The sequence below is a fragment of the Nerophis ophidion genome, linkage group LG15, assembly GCF_033978795.1.
Source record: "Nerophis ophidion isolate RoL-2023_Sa linkage group LG15, RoL_Noph_v1.0, whole genome shotgun sequence".
In the NCBI taxonomy this organism is placed as follows: domain Eukaryota; kingdom Metazoa; phylum Chordata; class Actinopteri; order Syngnathiformes; family Syngnathidae; genus Nerophis; species Nerophis ophidion.
This window is the reverse complement of record NC_084625.1, coordinates 26,659,205-26,679,369: the sequence shown is the minus strand read 5'-3', so window position 1 is coordinate 26,679,369 and position 20,165 is coordinate 26,659,205. Positions and strand designations below refer to the sequence as shown.

General features: G+C 39.9%; 1 protein-coding gene across 1 annotated transcript in view; it reads left to right on the top strand.

Annotated features, from left to right (window-relative positions):
- The window catches only part of LOC133569915 (polycystin-1-like protein 1), a 38,067-nt gene extending 18,006 nt beyond the window's left edge, over positions 1-20,061 (top strand). Inside the window, exons 21-50 of the mRNA XM_061922504.1 lie at positions 3,092-3,148; positions 3,219-3,503; positions 3,569-3,784; positions 3,849-3,962; positions 5,035-5,183; positions 7,018-7,118; positions 7,185-7,377; positions 7,444-7,527; positions 7,590-7,797; positions 8,172-8,278; positions 8,345-8,444; positions 9,299-9,427; positions 9,501-9,674; positions 9,739-9,895; positions 9,966-9,997; positions 10,074-10,267; positions 10,383-10,467; positions 10,544-10,675; positions 10,725-10,855; positions 12,071-12,181; positions 12,260-12,353; positions 12,435-12,503; positions 13,005-13,060; positions 13,127-13,337; positions 13,436-13,540; positions 13,703-13,834; positions 13,904-14,029; positions 19,026-19,154; positions 19,222-19,350; positions 19,413-20,061. Coding sequence (XP_061778488.1) covers positions 3,092-3,148; positions 3,219-3,503; positions 3,569-3,784; positions 3,849-3,962; positions 5,035-5,183; positions 7,018-7,118; positions 7,185-7,377; positions 7,444-7,527; positions 7,590-7,797; positions 8,172-8,278; positions 8,345-8,444; positions 9,299-9,427; positions 9,501-9,674; positions 9,739-9,895; positions 9,966-9,997; positions 10,074-10,267; positions 10,383-10,467; positions 10,544-10,675; positions 10,725-10,855; positions 12,071-12,181; positions 12,260-12,353; positions 12,435-12,503; positions 13,005-13,060; positions 13,127-13,337; positions 13,436-13,540; positions 13,703-13,834; positions 13,904-14,029; positions 19,026-19,154; positions 19,222-19,350; positions 19,413-19,649 — 4,047 coding nt within the window. The 3' untranslated portion in view covers positions 19,650-20,061. The remainder of the gene's footprint in view (positions 1-3,091; positions 3,149-3,218; positions 3,504-3,568; positions 3,785-3,848; positions 3,963-5,034; positions 5,184-7,017; positions 7,119-7,184; positions 7,378-7,443; positions 7,528-7,589; positions 7,798-8,171; positions 8,279-8,344; positions 8,445-9,298; positions 9,428-9,500; positions 9,675-9,738; positions 9,896-9,965; positions 9,998-10,073; positions 10,268-10,382; positions 10,468-10,543; positions 10,676-10,724; positions 10,856-12,070; positions 12,182-12,259; positions 12,354-12,434; positions 12,504-13,004; positions 13,061-13,126; positions 13,338-13,435; positions 13,541-13,702; positions 13,835-13,903; positions 14,030-19,025; positions 19,155-19,221; positions 19,351-19,412) is intronic.
- Positions 20,062-20,165: the final 104 nt, after the last annotated feature.

Below are 20,165 nucleotides of genomic sequence, written 5' to 3'. Positions count from 1 at the left end.
ACATCCATCCATCCATTTTCTACCGCTTGTCTGTTTTGGGGTTGCTGGAGCCTATCTCAGCTGCATTCGGGTGGAAGGCGGAGTACACCCTGATAGACAGACAACAATCAAAGTAAATTATGAATGAAAAGGATCAGCAAGAATAAACTTTTATCTGCCCCCTTTTTCACAAATACAATTGACTTTCACTATTGGCGACTACAAAGCCATATTTTCATTTTACGACAATTAAACTAGTCATGAATAAATCATTTTACTCAGTCAAATCTTTCATCATCATGATTAAAATAGTTTTTGCAGAAAGAGGTTTACATTGTTTTATTCCACTATCAAGTTTGTTCCATTAACAAACACATCTAATTGATATACATCTTTAGATTGTGACTGTTGTAAATGTAAATGTATTAAAGATCTGTTCCTTTCAAATTATATTTTCTCTTTTTACAAATCTGTTTTGAATATTGTTTGATATAATTGAAACCCCGTTTCCAAATGAGTTGGGAAATTGTGTTGGATGTAAATATAAACAGAATACATATGATTTGCAAATCATTTTCAACCCATATTCAGTTAAATATGCTACAAAGACAACATATTTGATGTTTAAACTGTTTGCAAATAATCATTAACTTTAGAATTTGATGCCAGCAACACGTTACAAAGAAGTTGGGAAAGGTGGCAATAAATACCGATAAAGTTGAGAAATTCTCATCAAACACTTATTTGGAACATCCCACAGGTGTGCAGGCTAATTGGGAACAGGTGGGTGCCATGATTGGGTATAAAAGCAGCTTCCATGAAATGCTAAGTAAATCACAAATAAGGATGGGGTGAGGGTCACCAATTTGTAAGCAAATTGTTGAACAGTTTTAGAACAACATTTCTCAACGAGCTATTGCAAGGAATCTAGGGATTTTACCATCTACGGTCTGTAAATTCATCAAAAGGTTCAGAGAATCTGAAGAAATCACTGCACGTAAGCGATGATATTACAGACCGCTGATCCCTCAGAATCACACATCAGTGTGTAAAGGATATCACCACATGGGCTCAGGAACACTTCATAAAACCACTGTCAGTAACTATAGTTGGTTGCTACATCTGTAAGTGCAAGTTAAAACTCTGCTATGCAAAGCAAAACCCATTTATCAACAACACCAAGGAACGCCGCTGGCTTCGATGGGCCCTAGCTCATATAAGATGGACTGATGCAAAGTGGAAAAGTGTTCTGTGGTCTGACGAGTCCGCATTTCAAATTACAACTGTGGACGTGGTGTACTCCGGAACAAAGAGGAAAATAACCATCCAGATTGTTATACTGTAGGCACCAAGTTCAAAAGCCAGCATGTATTAGTGCCCAAGGCATGGGTAACTTACACATCTGTGAAGGCACCATAATGCTGAATGGTCCATACAGCTTTTGGAGCAACATGTGTTGTCATTAAAGCAACGTTATCATGGACGCCCCTGCTTATTTCAGCAAGATAATGCCAAGCCACGTGTTACAACAGCGTGGTTTCGTAGTAAAAGAGTGCGGGTACTTTCCTGGCCCGATTGCAGTCCAGGCCTGTCTCCCATCGAAAATGTGCGGCGCATTTTGAAGCGTAAAATATGACAGCGGAGACCCCGGACTGTTGAACGACTAAAACTCTACATAAAACAAGAATGGGAAAGAATTCCACTTTCAAAGCTTCAACAATTAGTTTCCTCAGTTCCCAAACGTTTATTTAGTGTTGTTAAAAGAAAAGGTGATATAACACAGTGGTGAACATGCCCTTTCCAAACTACTTTGGCACATCAGTTCCCAAACGTTTATTTAGTGTTGTTAAAAGAAAAGGTGATATAACACAGTGGTGAACATGCCCTGTCCAAACTACTTTGGCACGTGTTGAAGCCATGAAATTCTAAGTTAATTATTGTTCGCAAAAAAAAATAATGTTTGAGTTTGAACATCAAACATCATGTCTTTGTAGTGCGTTCAACTGAATATAGGTTGAAAATTATTTACATCTAACACTATTTCCCAACTCATATGGAAATGGGGTTTGTACATGATGTTTAGGATATTATACTCTACCAGTTCATGAAATTATAATGAATTTAACTGTTTTAATATTGAGTTTGAGGGTTTCCTGTATGCATTTCCAGCAATGATTTGTACGGCTCTTTTCTGCAGAAGGAAGTTTCTATTTAAATATGTTTTACAGGTACTACCCCACACTTCAATACAGTGTGTTAGATATAGAAGTATCAGTAAGTTATACCAAATATACAATGCTTTTTGATTTAGAAATTCCTCAAGTTTGTGTAAAATAATAATAGTTTTGGATGTTTTATCCTTTGTATCATTTATATGTGATTTCCGTGACAAATGTTCATCAATCATAACACCCAACAACTTGATGTCTTGTGTTCTTTGACTCTCAATTCTTTTACACCTAATGAAGCATCCACACTTTCTTACTACTGCCAAAAATAATAAATTTAGGTTTACCTGTATTCAATGATAATCTATTTACATCAAACCATCTTTTAATTTTGATGAATTCATAAAAATACATATAAATAAATACAAAGTTTCCACGGTTGAAACGTATTACAAAGTATTCGGTAACAAAGGTGTCTGCATCATACAACTTACTGCGTCATAAACTCAATTTAATGACTTATTGTGACTACTCGGTGTCGCCAAAAACAAATTAAAACTCCACTTCAAACGCATACCTCTGCCGTAAGTTTAGTGTTTTTAATACATACCACTTTCAAACATTTCATGTTACAAAATTATAAAAAGTATGTACTGTACTATGGGTTAGCTGTAATATTGTATCAGATTAGTATCGATATCAACGATATCGATACTAGTCCAATATCCCTGTCGTGAAACAAAACAGTTATAAACAGGACACTCCCAATTAAAACTCTAATCAGCAAATCAACTGTGAAAACTTCCTGAATGTATACATGGTTTCTGAGTCTGAATGTAACTCCTGGTACCAAAGAACTTGCATATTCTAATTTATTTAGATGCGATTGAGTACACAAATCTCTCCCTTTTAAAGCATTCTAATATTGTGTTATTCAACGGCAGGACTCGATGACAGACACCGTATGCATTCTCAAAGATCTTTTACAAGTTACCAGGCAGGTAAGTTTGCCATTCCACAAACATGCACATAAATACATTTCGGCTTTGATAAGAATTTTATGCTTCTTAGGTAACACTAGCATGCGTGAGACTAGTAGCTGCACATGTTGGGGTTGTGTGCGAGCAGCTTTATAATCCTGATGCACAGAAGAGGTACCCACTGGATGCGAGGATGGTGGACACCTTGGTTACTGTGCTAGCTTACAGCCTGGAGGCAGCTGTCACCTCTGATGTTACACACAAGTTGGAATCAGACATTCAAGCGGACTACTCCAGTGATGATATTCTAACCAAATACAGGACAGTGGAGCAGCTTGTGGACAATATTTTGCAGACTGCTTCTGACCTGATTTTGGTAGGCGATAACTTTAATAAACAAATCTAACTGTATTTGTTGATAGTGTTGTTTCTGTTTCCTAGAAGCACATGTTCTTTAACAACATCCAAGAGTACAGAATCCATGTTGGCCTCATGTCTCTCTATGTTACACACCAAAACTCATCAGTCATCAACAGCGGCTCGGCTGTCTTTTACACACCGGCAGCCCTGCTCCAGTCTCTCAGAGGAGAGTGTGTGCTTTACCTTATTACTGAACTCACACACTCCCCTTGGACCCTGGACCACCATCCTGACAGGGTGAGTAACCATTGTTTACGCCTCGTGAGAACTCAAAGACTCATTCTAATTTGCTGTTTTCCAGATAAGTGGACCCATAGTGGATTTGACTCTGTATAAATGCAGCATGAGGCGAAAGATCTCTCTTCGATCTCTCGTTCACCCGATCATCACTGAACTAAAAACAAGGCAACACAAAGTATGCAACTGGCAACCAATTTGTGGAGGAGGAGGAGCAGCATCAAAATGCATTATTGATTACTACATATGTATTTTTTTTAAATAATATATACATTAAGTGCACATACATGTAATAATCATGTTAAATCTACTATACAGTTTGGTAGTAAAAAAAACAATGTAGCAATACAGAATATAGGTTGTTTGTTAATGGGGAAAGACATTTATGCCTCTTGTTTTCATGTTAGCATTTAAGATAGCGAGCTGGCCCCAGTAAGTCTGTGAGTTTATCAAAGTGCAGTTATCAAACATGGTTTTTCGATCATCTTATTTCAAAATGGTAATACTAACCATTGGTTGTTTTACCACAGTTATTACCGCATATCATTACATCTCTAGTTTTGTATAACCTGAAATAAAGCTTATGTCTCTTATGCTAACATGCAAAAAATAACCCCATTGACAGGCTAAGAAAAATTAGCATTGCGATTGTTTCAAATTTGTACGAACCAAAGCATTCTTTCCTAGAAGAGATCATGTAAATCCAACTATGTTCCAGACACTTGAAAATATATACACAAACTATTTTTTATAAAGAATATTTAAGGTTTTACATGCAGAAACAAATATAAATATATAGAAATGATGAATGAAATGGATATTTTAACATCACTTCCAACTTTGTTGAAAACTCTTTTTGGCGAGAGCGGACAGGGAAGTTGGTAGGGGACGACCACATTGTCCCCATTTGTACTTTGCTTGAATTCAATAGTGTTTCTCACCTTCTTTATCGAAATGCTGGTACTCAGTTTTTTTTTGCCCCATGCCCAATACAAAAAGTACAGAATCAGAGACGTGTGGGATTCTTTCTTTTTGGCACTCAATTCCAAGCAAATTAACAAGTTTTTTAATGCAACGTTTGGCCGAACGATAGCCGAGATAGTACACAAAAATAAAGCGGAAAGTTTTGGTATAGATTTTCGGCTAAAACCGGGCACTTTTTTTTTTTTAGAAAACGAGGTCCCACTGTAATGACATGCTTAATCCTTGCTAAAATCTTTTTTTTCTTCCTACATGTGCCTTATTCCAAGGTGTCTTCCAGACATTACATCCTTCTGCGTAGTCACATCAACTATCATAGCTTCAACATTACCCATGAGCACTTGCAGCGGGCCATCCAACTGAGTGTTGTGTTCATGCTGCCACCCAACATGACATTCCCTATCATGCTGCTATTCAGGTATCCTTGCAGTGTTTTGTTTGTATCTGGGAAGAAAACCTACAAACCCCTTTTCCATATGAGTTGGGAAATTGTGTTAGTTGTAAATATAAACGGAATACAATGGTTTTCAAATCCTTTTCAACCTATATTCAGTTGAATGCACTACAAAGACAAGATATTTGATGTTCAAACTCACAAACTTTATTCTTGCAAATAATGATTAACTTAGAATTTCATGGCTGCAACACGTGCCAAAGTAGTTGGGGAAGGACATGTTCACCACTGTGTTACATTACATTTTCTTTTAACAACACTCAATAAATGTTTGGGAACTGAGAAAACTAATTCTTGAAGCTTTGAAATTGGAATTCTTTCCCATTTTTGTTTTATGTAGAGCTTCAGTCGTTCAACAGTCGAGGGTCTCCGCTGTCGTAATTTACGCTTCATAATGCGCCACACATTTTCGATGGGAGACAGGTCGGGACTGCAGGCGGGCCAGGAAAGTACCCGCACTCTTTTTTTACGAAGCCACGCTGTTCTAACACTTGTCTTGCTGAAATAAGCAGGTGCGTCCATTATAACGTTGCTTGGATGACAACATATGTTGCTCCAAAACCTGTATGGACCTTTCAGACTTAATGGTGCCTTCACAGATGTGTAAGTTACCCATGCCTTGGGCACTAATACACCCCCATACCATCACAGATGCTGGCTTTTGAACTTTGCGTCTATAACAATCCTAATGGTTATTTTCCTCTTTGTTCTGGAGGACACCACGTCCTCTGTTTCCAAATATAATTTGAAATGTGGACTTGTCAGACTACAGAACACCTTTCCACTTTGCATCAGTCCATCTTAGGTGAGCTCGGGCCCAGCCAAGCCGGCGACGTTTCAGGATATTGTTGATAAATGGGTTTGGCTTTGCATAGTAGAGTTTTAACTTGCACTTACAGATGTAGTTACTGACAGTGGTTTTATGAAGTGTTCCTGAGCCCATGTGATGATATCCTTTACACACTGATGTCGGTTTTTGATACAGTACCGCCTGAGGGATCAAAAGTCTGTAATATCATCGCTTACGTGCAGTGATTTCTCCAGATTCTCTGAACTTTTGGATGATTTTACGGACCGTAGATGGTAAAATCCCTAAATTCCTTGCAATAGCTCGTTGAGAAATGTTGTTCTAAAACTGTTCGACAATTTTCTTACAAAGTGGTGACCCTCACCCCATCCTTGTTTGTGAATTACTTAGCATTTCATGGAAGTGAAGTGAAGTGAATTATATTTATATAGCGCTTTTCTCTAGTGACTCAAAGCGCTTTACATAGTGAAACCCAATATCTAAGTTACATTTAAACCAGTGTGGGAGGCACTGGGAGCAGGTGGGTAAAGTGTCTTGCCCAAGGACACAACGGCAGTGAATAGGATGGCGGAGGCGGGAATTGAACCTGCAACCCTCAAGTTGCTGGCACGGCCGCTCTACCAACCGAGCTATGGAAGCTGCTTTTATACCTAATCATGGCACCCACCTCTTCTCAATTAGCCTGCACACCTGTGGGATGTTCCACATAAGTGTTTGATGAGCATTCCTCAACTTTATCAGTATTGCCACCTTTCCCAACTTCTTTATCACGTGTTGCTGGCATCAAATTCTAAAGTTAATGATTATTTGCAAATAAAAAAATGTTTATCAGTTTGAACATCAAATATGTTGTGTTTGTAGCATATTCAACTGAATATGGGTTGAAAATGATTTGCAAATCCTTGTATTCCGTTTATATTTACATCTAACACAATTTCCCAACTCATATAGAAACGGGGTTTGTATATAAGGACTCTTTTGTTGTGGCAGGATGTTTGCCAAGCCAACTCCCAGCATGCATCACCTACAGAAGATTCACCTTTGGGAGACAAACACCACACACATCACCCTGTCGCCATCCTACCTCAATTGTAGGTTTTAAGCCCAGCTGTCAGTTTCTTTGCTGTCAACTAAACTAATTGAGAATTCAAATGTAGCTCCTGGAATTGGCTACTTGGCGCTTTTAAACGCAGACTTTGGAAAACCAGTCAGACACAAGCACCTGAGCAGCCACGTCAGCTACAACCTGGCAGTGGACACCATCCAGTGTTTGTCCTTGGACCGCCAAAAGGGAGCATGGACGAGTCTTGGCTGCAGTACGCACCAAGCAGACCGAAAGGTGAACTGCAGGTGAGTGTGAGGCAACTTGTGTATGCATATGCACAATGAGGCATCACTTGCTTTTTGATTCCTCAGTTGTCACCAGTTGAGGGCGCTGACAGTTCTACAACAGCAGATCCAGAGCAGCCATGACACTGCCCACCTGGACCCGTTCATCAGGTGACATCCCTGTTGGTTTGAAAATAACATTTCATGAGACTAATTGTCACCTTTACTTTCAGGGAATCTATTAATGTGACTGTCCTGGTTGTCCTGGCACTGTGTGTGTGTCTGTACATACCAGCATTTGTGCAATGCAGAAAAGCCGATGCAATTTCTGAGCTGAATCACAGGGTCCACTACCTGAGGGACAACTGTCCACAGGACACACACTTTTATGCGGTCACCATTCACACCGGCCTCTGCTCCACACACAGGCTGAGTGCAAAGGTAAACAATAGGGGTGGAAATCTTTGAATATCTATCGATTAAATCCAATTCCCCTTCCTGAGCTGACAATTTGATTCAGAATATATTTTTTAATCAAACCGATTCTTGCAATGTATTATGTGATATAATAATCAGACAGTCCGATACCCCATACAATTACTTAAAAGGTTGATTTATAAAAAATATAAAATATTCTAAAAATGTTATTCATTTATTTTATTTAATCTAGTTTTGGAAATTATGAGTCGATTTAGAATCTGGTGGAAAAAGAATCGCGATTCGAATGTGAACTGATTTTTTGTGCATCCCTAGTACAAAATGGCAAAGTCAATTTGGAGTGGGATTTCTGATGTAACAAACCAAATGTTATCCAGGTTTACATAGCGCTGCATGGGGAAGACGGCGTCTCGCAAACACGAGAACTACAAGTCCCAGGATTCTTTCTGTTCAGAAGGAACTCTCATGATACCTTCATACTCAGGTCAGCTTCTCCAAACACCAGTTTCAACAAAACAACAACTTAAGATGTAGCAATCTGACACCACAGTGCAGCAGATAGTCTGGGTCCTGTGTGGGGGGTCCACATCTGGCATGACAACACAGGACCTTCACCGCACTTGTACCTCACACTAGTGCAAGTATCTGAGGTAAGATGTTTATTGTTTAGAAAGTTCATATATGCTAGACAAGGGGTGTACAAACTATCTCCTCCATGCAGAATACTTGGTCGCAAGGTGGACTAGTATATTAGAACCTAGAGTATTGGCCGATACTGATATTATTCCGATACGATATCAGCACATTTCAGAGTACATCCTTTTATTATTTTGTAGTTTGGAATGTTAGAGAAGGCTTGAGCAAGTTAAATTACTCAATAGCATGTATAAAATGCACTAACTTTATGATAGATGTACGCATCCGAAGAAGAGTGATCATTTGTTTTTGACACCTACATCATGGCCACAAAAATTAATTAAGCTCATGATGCAAACACGTTTGTTACTGAATATGTTACAAATACTTTTCTGCCTTGGAAACTATGTATGCAAATATAATTATTTGATACTTTTTTATACTGACGAATGTTTTTTAGACTGCAATATTGTTTAATTGGGGACATTTATTATCTCATACTAGATTGTGTGCTCAGCTGTTGTTTTGCTGCTAGTAGCCTACCATGTTTACCTTTAGTAAATGACTACTACTATACAAGAAAAGGCTAAACCTGTGTGTTTATTGGAGGACATTTATAAGTTAACTGGCTGTCCAGCTTTTTTCCACAAGTAAACAAACACGCTGCATGACTGCTTATATTGGAGATTTTAAATTAAAGCCGGTATCATCCAATTCTTGTTTATTGCTGGTGTCGGACTGATATCCAATATAAATATAGCTTTATTGTTTTTCTACAATGTGCCGCAGGCCACAAATGGTGACTGGGCCGTACCTTGAACACCCCTGTGCTAGACTTTGCTTTGTTTTGATTATTGTGTGACTACAGGTGAGCCAAGCTGACGTGAAGGGGCATACATGGCTTTTCGTCAGCCAATGCTGGCTGTCAGTGAGCAAAGGTGACGGCCAGGTAGAGAGAATGCTAGACGTTTGTACCCAGTCAATAGGCCTCACTCAGGTACACAATCTCCAAAATAACATCATCAAAATATGATCCTATTTCCCAACATACATTCTACCTGTGCTTGCAGATGTTAGGTCTGACGCTGTGTGATTACATGGCTGACTTCCACATGTGGATGTCCGTGTTCAGCTGCCCCTGGCCTCAGTCTTTCATGCACACTCAAAGACTTAGCGTGTGCCTGCTGCTCTTCATGTCGTATGCATGCGTCAACGCACTAAAATTATCACAAATGGATGACACGGTCTGTTAAATAAACATACTTGTGCATGACTTTTGTCAATATCGTACAGGTTCTTTGTTTACAGCATGCAGTAAACGCTGTATCGGCTGTTCCTGTGACAACTGGGGTATTCGGTACGGTGGTGGCGCTGCCCATAGCGACACTGATAACGTTTCTGTTTCGCGAGGGGAAGCTGTTCATTGAGGAGGAATGCGCGCGGCCTGGCAAACGGCATTGTGAAGGTGAAGTTCATTGACTAGAGAAAGTAATTTACACTTATTTGTGTTCTAATCATCGTTCTTCACTTCGTAGTGGATGACTCTGCAGCCTTTAAGAACCATCAGGTTGCATCTCCCGACAGATAACGGTCTTTCTTTTCTTCCTCTTCTGTTTTGAGCATTCGGTCTTCATGCTTTGCAGGGTGCAGAGAACAACGAAGACAAACACAATGTTGAAAAAGAAGGTATTTCCAGAGAAAACCAGGCAGCCTTTAGGAGTCTCTGTGTTTGTGACAAGCTGAGCGGGAGGAGAGTATGGTGTTACTATGTGGCCTGGACACTGTGTCTTCTCTTGTCCCTTGTGTTTCTGCTGTTCACTGCAGTGTTGGGACTCAGGTATTATGAAATACACACAAAACTAGTAGGTTGTGTCACATTTGGTTCCAAGCTGCTTCACTATTATGAGTTGGTGTACCTAATGACCAGTGTTTGTCTTTTTGTCTGTGTTCAGGTTTAGTGGAAGCAAGGTGCAACTTTGGATACATTCTCTTTTCTTCTCCTTGTTATCATGCATCTTCCTGATCCAGCCCATTGTGGTAAGATAGCTCTTTTCCGCCCCATTCTGACTTGATACAATATAATATATTCCATTAAAACTGTTTGCTGTTGCAGATATTTGCCTTTGCTGGGATTGCCTCACTTTGGAACAGAAGAAGTGCAAACTTTTTCATTCGTACCACAATAACAACGTTTGATCGATTGAAAGCCAAACAGCAGAAAATGTCTGCCTCAAACCTGACAAAGGTGACAATAACAGCCTGCGGATCTCACCTGCTCTTGTCTATGTCATTGTTTTGACTTCCAGCTTCTGGAGGAGCGTCAGCGAGCCAGGTTTCTTCGTCTTGTACGACCACCAACTGCTGCAGAGCTGAGGCGTGCTCGAGGACAAAGCAGACGAGAGGCATTAGTGCATAAAACCATCAGGTGAGTGTTAAACCAACAATCCGGGGTCCTTTGACCTTAAAAAGAACAGAATCGTCATTACGAATAATTGGCTTGTAATGACAACAGCTCTGTCATTGCCAGGCAAACCCCATCACATACTGTTTGGACTAGGAATTAAAGGAACACTGTGTAAAAAAATGGGGTGACTTCAATAAACTGCCATTTTGATGTTTAGTAATGAAAAAGATGGAATAAAAAGTAATTGAAAAGCAAAGTACGATACCTTCCTGACGTGCTATGTCCAAACACAGTACAGTATGTATAACCATGTCATATGTCAACCATACCATGGCTAACAATGCCCAACCATCCATTTTCTACCGCTTGTCCCGTTTGGCGTGCCGGTGCCTACCTCAGCTACAATCGGGCGGTAGGCGGACTACACCCTGGACAAGTCGCCACCTCATCAAAAACAGACAACATTCACACTCGCATTCACACACTAGGGACCATTTTTAGTGTTGCCAATCAGCCTATCCCCAGTTGCATGTCTTTGGAGGTGGGAGGAACCCACGCAGTCACGGGGAGAACATGCAAACTCCACACAGAAAGATCCCGTTCGCAGGATCCATCCCAGGACCTTCGTATTGTGAGGCAGTTGCACTAACCCCTCTTCCACCTTTTAATTTAATTGGCTAAAGCTAACTGACGCTAAAAATGTAGTAAAAACACAGAAAACTCAGTGTTTACTATCCATACTCACAAATAATGTCTCCGTTGTGTTAACACAGGGCTATCTAGCAAATACTATAAACGTCATGTGTGACTTAGACCAGTGGTCCCAAACCAACGTGTCCGCGGCCCGTTAACAGGCCGCAGAAGAACCGGGCCGCGGGAGAAATTATTAAGCGTTGACCGGTCCGCAGCTACAAAAAGGTTGGGGACCTCTGACTTAGACATGTCGGACAGTTTTGTCGTTCCGTAATAATAAATAATAACTAATAAAAGTTCGCCCACCATACCTGAAGAAAGCCACCGTTAATTTGACACTTCCTGTAGAGGCCTCTCTATCACAATAAAACCGGATGTTTATGTTTTCACATATGTTTAGCATTATAAAAAAAGAATATGGGATAATAATACAATTGTTACAATGACGTTTTGATTTCCATTGCAATATTCAATATCATCATGATTCCAAATTTCATAAAGTATGGATTTTTGCACTAAATATAATTTATCTTTATCATCCAGGGATTTGTGTGTCCTTGTCGCTATGCTCCTCCTGATGATGTGTATTTCAAGTGGCAGGTCATTTAGTGACTACTACCGCTTCAATAAAGCTGTCAGGCAATGCTTTACAGGGTAATAAATTAATGAGCACACACACACAGTTGATGCTCAGCAAAACACACCTTTCCAATAATTTTGTTTTTATTTCAGTGGTGGCTTCATGTCCATACGGACAAATGAAGACTGGTGGGAGTGGACACAGAGCAGCGTGCTTAATTTAATCTACGGGAATGCTGCCAAAAAGGTGAATTTGCAGACAACTAATTTTTTGTACGTTAGAAATGGCAATCATATGTGATGTTGGCTCTCATTCTAATCTCAATAGTTTGACGTCATTCCACAATCACACATGTTGATTGGGGAGCCGATTGTATGGCTGAAAGAGATCAGCAGTGTAAGTAGAATGAATTGCATAATTTCTTAACAGTAATACTATTGGCCTTATACAACAAGCTTTATTTTTGGTGATATGGCAACCCAAAAATACTTGTTCACATAATTCCCAGGTGTTACATACATTTTCAATGAATTACATATTTCTTATGACCAATAGAGGGTACTGTTTAACAGAAAAGTAGACCTTTCTTGCATGCGTTTACCCCGAAAGAAATAAACACAAAGCCAACTAAATGGATTAGAATTAATTCATTGAAATGTGAAATATATATATATATATATATATATATATATATATATATATATATATATATATATTACAATTATTTAAAAAAATATAATCTTAGATGATTCTGTTATTCTTTGGATGCATTATTTCATTACAGACTAATGAATAAAACAATTTAGAGGTCAGATTAGATTAAGAATTTAATACACTAAAAATTAAGTGATGTTTGTATAAAATTGAGGTATTTACAAAAATGTTTTATTATTTCAGGTAGGAACATCCCCTTCACTGTGTTGCAGTGCTGCAGCTGGACTGGGTCACACAAAGTAATGGTGATCCCACTCTTACAAAAAAGTAATGCAGTTCTTTCCCTAAGTGCAAGTTTTTCTTAGGTATGACGCCACCGACAGACTGAAGGCCTTGCAGTCCAATGGCTGCGTGGCTCTGCAGCTCCGGTTCACCTTTTATAGTCCTGCACCTGACCTGTTCACCACCGTGACCCTGCTTGCTGAGAACAACCCCATGCGGTCCTCTGCTGAAGTCCACTCAGTGAAGGTGAACAACACACCTTCTATCTGGGATTATGTCTCTGCTCTTTGCCAGGTAATTAAAAATATATAATTAAGATAATGGATGGATGGTTAACTAAGATGATTCATAAAAATGTAATAAAACATATCTTCTTTTAAAAAAAAATCCAGCTCCTATTCCTCACCTTGTCTCTGTTGAATCTTTGTTTCCAAGTCTGCACTGCATGGCAGCAAGGCATAAAGGGATACTGCATGGCAGCATGCAACTGGCTGGACGTAAGTCACAATGTTGTGTAACTTTGAATTTTACATGCAACCTTTGAATTTTACTCTTATTTACACACCAGATCACAGTGACCTGGCTAATAGGGTACTGCAACCTTGTAAAAAAAACAAAAAACACCTGATGATATGCATAGTTATGTGTCCTCCCAATAGATAACACTCCAGATAATGATCTTCGTGTATTATTATCATATTTACCGCTCTGCGGTGGTCATGGAGGTGGCAGAGCTTGTCCAGAACTGCAAAGCACATGTGGATGTCCGGCTCCTGGCAGCTGCAGAACAAGTGAGAGAAGAGGAAGTGATTATTGTTGTGTGTGCAAAAACATCATGCTGATACTCAGTATCTTTGCAGAACATTCGCTCCTTGCTTGGGGTTATTGTCTTCCTTCTCCTCATAAAGTGTAGCACCATGCTGAGGGTGAACAAGAAGTCTGCAGCTATCTCAGCCTGCACACTCCCACACTTCTTCTTGCCTATGGTAAATACACACATAATTAAAATGTTTTTACTAGACTTATTAAAAAACTATTATAATATATTAAATTCAGTTAAACTAAAAAAAAATCTGTTTTTTCCTATGTTTAAAAAAATACATATTTGTAATTATTAAATAAAACTAAAATAGAGTAAAATAAACTTAACTAACCAAACTAAAATGAACACAAAGTATTTTTTTTTGTTTTTATTTTCTTCTGTTTTGGTTATTAGTGTTGTGCTCGGTGTGCTAAGAAAATGTTTAGCAAATTAATAAATATAATTATGGAAAAAAACTAACTACACTAAACTGCAATAAAATTATACACCATCCTTCAGTTTTCTATACCACTTATCTTGTTCAGGGTTCTTTAGAGCTAGGAAAATATTTCAGTCAAATTAAAAAATATATCTGCCCGAATGCAGCTGAGATAGGCTCCAGCACCCCCGTAACCCCAAAAGGAGACAAGCGGTGGAAAAATGGATGGATATTAAATTAAAATAGAGTGAGTTCTTTACCACTGTACTCAGGTTTTCCATTTGGAACTAAAACCATTAATTTTATTTAATAAATAAATAAGTAAAAAAAAAAAAATCATCCATCCATCCATCTTCTTCTGCTGACCCAATGTCGGGTTGCAGGGGCAGCAGCCTAAGCCAAGAAGCCCAGACTTCACTCTCCCCAGCTACAAAACCCCGTTTCCATATGAGTTGGGAAATTGTGTTAGATGTAAATATAAACAGAATACATATGATTTGCAAATCATTTTCAACCCATATTCAATTGAATATGCTACAAAGACAACATATTTGATGTTCAAACTGATAAACATTTTTTTTTTTGCAAATAATCCTTAACTTTAGAATTTGATGCCAGCAACACGTGACAAAGAAGTTGGGAAATGTGGCAATAAATACTGGTAAAGTTGAGGAATGCTCATCAAACACTTATTTGGAACATCCCACAGGTGTGCAGGCTAATTGGGAACAGGTGGGTGCCATGATTGGGTATAAAAGCAGCTTCCATGAAATGCTAAGTAATTCACAAACAAGGATGGGGAGAGGGTCACCAATTTGTAAGCAAATTGTCAAACAGTTTTAGAACAACATTTCTCAACGAGCTATTGCAAGGAATTTTGGGATTTTACCATCTATGGTCCGTAAAATCATCAAAAGGTTCAGGGAATCTGGATAAATCACTGCACGTAAGCGATGATATTACGGACCGCCGATCCCTCAGGCAGTACTGCATCAAAAACCAACATCAGTGTGTAAAGGATATCACTACATGGGCTCTGTAACACTTCATAAAACCAGTGTCAGTAACTACAGTTGGTCGCTACATCTGTAAGTGCAAGTTAAAACTCTACTATGCAAAGCCAAACCCATTTATCAACAACACCCAGAAACGCCGCCGGCTTCGCTGGGCCCGTTATCATCTAAGATGGACTGATGCAAAGTGGAAAAGTGTTCTGTGGTCTGACAAGTCCACATTTCAAATTATATTTGGAAACTGTGGATGTGGTGTCCTCCGGAACGAAGAGGAAAATAACCATCCAGATTGTTATAGGCGCAAAGCTCAAAAGCCAGTATCTTGGATGGTATGGGGGTGTATTAGTGCCCACAGCATGGGTAACTTACACATCTGTGAAGGCACCATTAATGCTGAAAGGTACATACAGGTTTTGGAGCAACATATGCTGTCATCCAAGCAACGTTATAATGGACGCCCCTGCTTACTTCAGCAAAACAATGCCAAGCCACGTGTTACAACAGCGTAGCTTCGGAGTAAAAGAGTGCGGGTACTTTCCTGGCCCGCCTCATGTGCAGACATGTCTCCTATCGAAAATGTGTGGCGCATTATGAAGCGTAAAATAGGACAGTGGAGACCCCAGACTGTTGAACGACTGAAGCTCTACATAAAACAAGAAGGGGAAATAATTCTACTTTCAAAGCTTCAACAATTAGTTTTCTCAGTTCTCAAACGTTTATTGAGTGTTGTTAAAAGAAAATGTGATGTAACATAGTGGTGAACATGCCCTTTCCCAACTACTTTGGCACGTGTTCCAGCCATGAAATTTATTAAGTTTATTTGTTAAGTTAATTATTATTTGCAAAAAAAATATATAGTTTATGAGTTTGAACATCAAATATGTTGTCTTTGTAGTGCATTCAGCTGAATATGGGTTAAAAATGATTTGCAAATCATTGTATTCCGTTTATATTTACATCTAACAATTTCCCAACTCATATGGAAACGGGGTTTGTACTTCGTCCAGCTCCCCCCGGGGAATCCCGACATGTTCCCAGGCCAGCCGGGAGACATAGTCTCCCCAATGTGTCCTGGGTCTTCCCCGTGGCCATCTTCCGATCGAACGTGCCCTAAACACCTCCCCATTCGGGGGGCATCCCGACCAGATGCCAGAACCACCTTATCTAGCTCCTCTCAATGTGGAGGAGCAACGGCTTTACTTTAAGCTACTCCCAAATGACAGAGCTTCTCACCCTATGTCTAAGGGAGAGCATCGCCACCCGACGGAGGAAACTCATTTCGGCCGCTTGTACCCGTGATCTTGTAGGATGGAAAGGGTGATCGACCATTAAATTGAGAGCTTTGCCTTCTGGCTCAGCAGCTCCTTCACCACGACCGATCTATACAGTGTCCACAATGCTGCATACGCCGCACCGTTCCTCCTGTCCATCTCACGATCCACTCTTCCCTCACTTGTGAACAAGACGCTTGGGGAAAGATCTCCTCCCCAACCCGGAGATGGGCGAGAATCTTGGACTCTGAGTTAGAGCTGCTGATTCTCATTCCAGTTGCTTCATACTCTGCTGCGAACTGATCCAGTGAGAGCTGAAGATCCTGGCCAGATGAAGCCATCAGGACCACAACATCTGCAAAAAGCACAGACCTAATCCTACAGCCACCAACCCTGGTCCTCTCAACGCCTTAACTGTGCCTAGAAATTCTGTCCATAAAAGTTATGAACAGAATTGGTGACAAAGGCCAGCCTTGGCGGAGTCCAACCCTAAGTAGAAACGGACATGACTTTCTGCTGGCAATGCGGACCAAGATCTGACACTCATCATACAGGGAGTGGCCCGCCACAATCAGACAGTCCGATACCCCATACTCTCTGGGCACTCAACACAAAAGTTCCTGAGGGACACGGTCCACAAAGCACTGGTTGGGACAAATTCCCATGCATCCGAAAAAACCCTGCCGAGAGTATAGAACTGGTCCAAAGTTCCACAATCAGGACGAAAACAACACTGCTGTACTGAATCCAAAGTTTGACTATCCGGCACAGCCTCCTCCCCAGTACACCTGAATAGACCTTACCGGGAAGACTAAGGAGTGTGATCCCACAATAGTTGGAACACACCATCCGGTTCTCCTTCTTAAAAAGTGGAAATACCAACCCAGTCTGCAATCCAGAGGCATTTCTCCCGATGTCATTCTAGAACCTTAATTCTAACCTGATTTAGTTAGCCATTCCTTTACCACTTTTGACTTGTGTTTGGGGTCATTGTCCTGTTGGAACACCCAACTGCGCCCAAGACCCAACCTCCGGGATGATGATTTGAGGTTGTCCTGAAGAATTTGGACGTAATCCTCCTTTTTCATTGTCCAATTTACTCTCTGTAAAGCACTATTTTATTTGGCACCAAAACAGGCCCAGAGCATCATACTACACCCACCATGCTTGACGGTAGGTATGGTGTTCCTGGGATTAAAGGCTTCACCTTTTCTCCTCCAAACATATTGCTGGGGTTTGTGGCCAAACAGCTCAATTTTTGTTTCATCTGACCACAGAACTTTCCTCCAGAAGGTCTTATCTTTGTCCATGTGATCAGCAGCAAACTTTAGATGAGCCGTAAGGTTTTGCTTCTGGAGCAAGGGCTTCCTTCTTGCGTGGTAGCCTCTCAGTTCATGGCAATGCAAAACATGCTTGACAGTGGACACTGACACCTGTGTTCCAGCAGCTTCTAATTCATTGCAGACCTGCTTTTTGGTGGTTCTCGGTTGACGCTTGATCATCCTGACCAATTTTCTCTCAGCAGCAGGTGAAAGCTTGCGTTTTCTTCCTGATCGTGGCAGTGACAAAACTGTGCCATGCACTTTATACTTATGAACAATTGTCTGCACAGTTGCTCTTGGGAATAAGCTGCTTTGAAATGGCTCCAACTGACTTTCCTGACTTGTTCAAGTCAATGATTCGTTTTTCAGATCTGTGCTGAGTTCCTTTGACTTTCCCATTGTTGCGTTTGTAACCGAGTCTAATGACTTCATCACATGAGCCCTATTTGGATGGGCTCAGAGATTTCAACCGGTGTCGTCAATCATAATCATTTACATGAAGTTAGGAGGCCATGCCATGAAGCTAGTTTGATTTGGTTGTAACTTTTCTACATCCCCAAAATTGATACTGTATGTTGCTGTATGTATACTTTTGACCAGCAGATTTGGTCACATTTTCAGTAGACCCATAATAAATTCATAAAAGAACCAAACTTCATGAATGTTTTTTGCGCCTATCACTCGATCACAAAATAATAAGAGCTGCAGAAATGATTGGAAACTCAAGACAGCCATGACATTGTTTTGACCACAACTGTATATATTGTAGTCTGTTACATATACATGTATTGAGTTTTGTTGTTGTTTCATGTTTTTAATCTATATTATTGATATTATTCATATTGATACTGTTGCTGTTATTAATTTTTGGTTTTCCCCATTTTGCATTTAGTATAGTTGTATGATTTCTCAATTGCTTTGTAACTGTCTAGGTATTTTAAAGCTGGGATAGTGTTGAGTTCAGGTTGCTTTTTTTCTTTTTTTGGATTGAATAATATTCTGTGTGATTTTTGTAAATAAAATAACAGGAAAAAAATATCTACAGGTATATGCATACTAAAATAAAAAAAAATTAAAAACGTACAACGTGCATACAAAGTGATTTCATGCATCTATTTCCTTTTTCATTTCCTAGATGTCATGTCTTATCCTGCGGGTGGTTGCATGCTACCTTCCTATCGGGGACCACAAGGGCATTGATGGTCCCTTCCATCTTGGATCTTTCCTCAACTGCAGAGCCCTCTGCCTGTTCTTCTCTGCTGTGGTACACACACCTCATTATCACCGGTCCATAGATGACTGCTATGTTCCAACACCTTCTATTCTTTTAGATGATGGCTATCTCGTCAGGCTGTAAAAGGTGCCAATGTAGGAAGGAAACATGTACCGTAGCCGAATTACATAGCTACATTAGACGGAGGGTTTGCAAGAGAGAAGCAACGTCTGCTTTGGAGAGCAAGGTGAGGAAAGAAAAAGCCTGACTCGCGTCTTCACCATCTTGCCTATTGTGTTGTGTTTTCAGACGTACTACTTGGAGGAGTGTGAACGTTTAGTGGATGAGCTGCTGTTCAAACTCAACAACCTGCAGTGCACATTGCCCCCTCCGGTCAAGGCGTGTCAGTCAGTCATAAGTGGTGCCTTGAAGAGACAATCTAGTCAATCCACGAGCACAGGTCATATAAAGAAAGGCGGGACAACTACTCAGTATACACATGGAGAGTTGCTGGTTGAAGTTCTGATCCATCAAGAGCCTTCGTAGACATTTTTAGTAGGTATTTAAGCACAAATCAATGGGGCAAAGTGATATTTCCCTCAGACACGTTGGGGCCTTCCCAACGAAAGCTAAGGACTTTTGCCTATACAATTTGTTTTATTTTGTGTATTACAAAGAACCAGTATCCTCGACAATAGACATTTGATTTTGGTCTATTTTCTTTTGTCAGAGTTGTTAGTTTTAAGGACCTTCTGCAATAAAGTTAGTCGAAGATCATCACTACGCTAGCACTGTAGTGTTTTTAATAATACTCTGCAAAAAAAGCAAGGTCTTTTTAACTGAACTCGGGGGCTATCAGTTGAACAGCCGCATTGATGAGAAAGAGAGGACCTAAAATACAACCTTCAGGAACACCAGTACAACTAAAGAGTACTGACTGCATCTGAAATAAACAATGTACAAACTCATGTTCACGTCATCATTGTTTGCTTTTTCTATTGCACATATCAGTAATTTAAGTACGTGTTTGTATTTTTTTTAGATAATCATACTCTGGCTTCC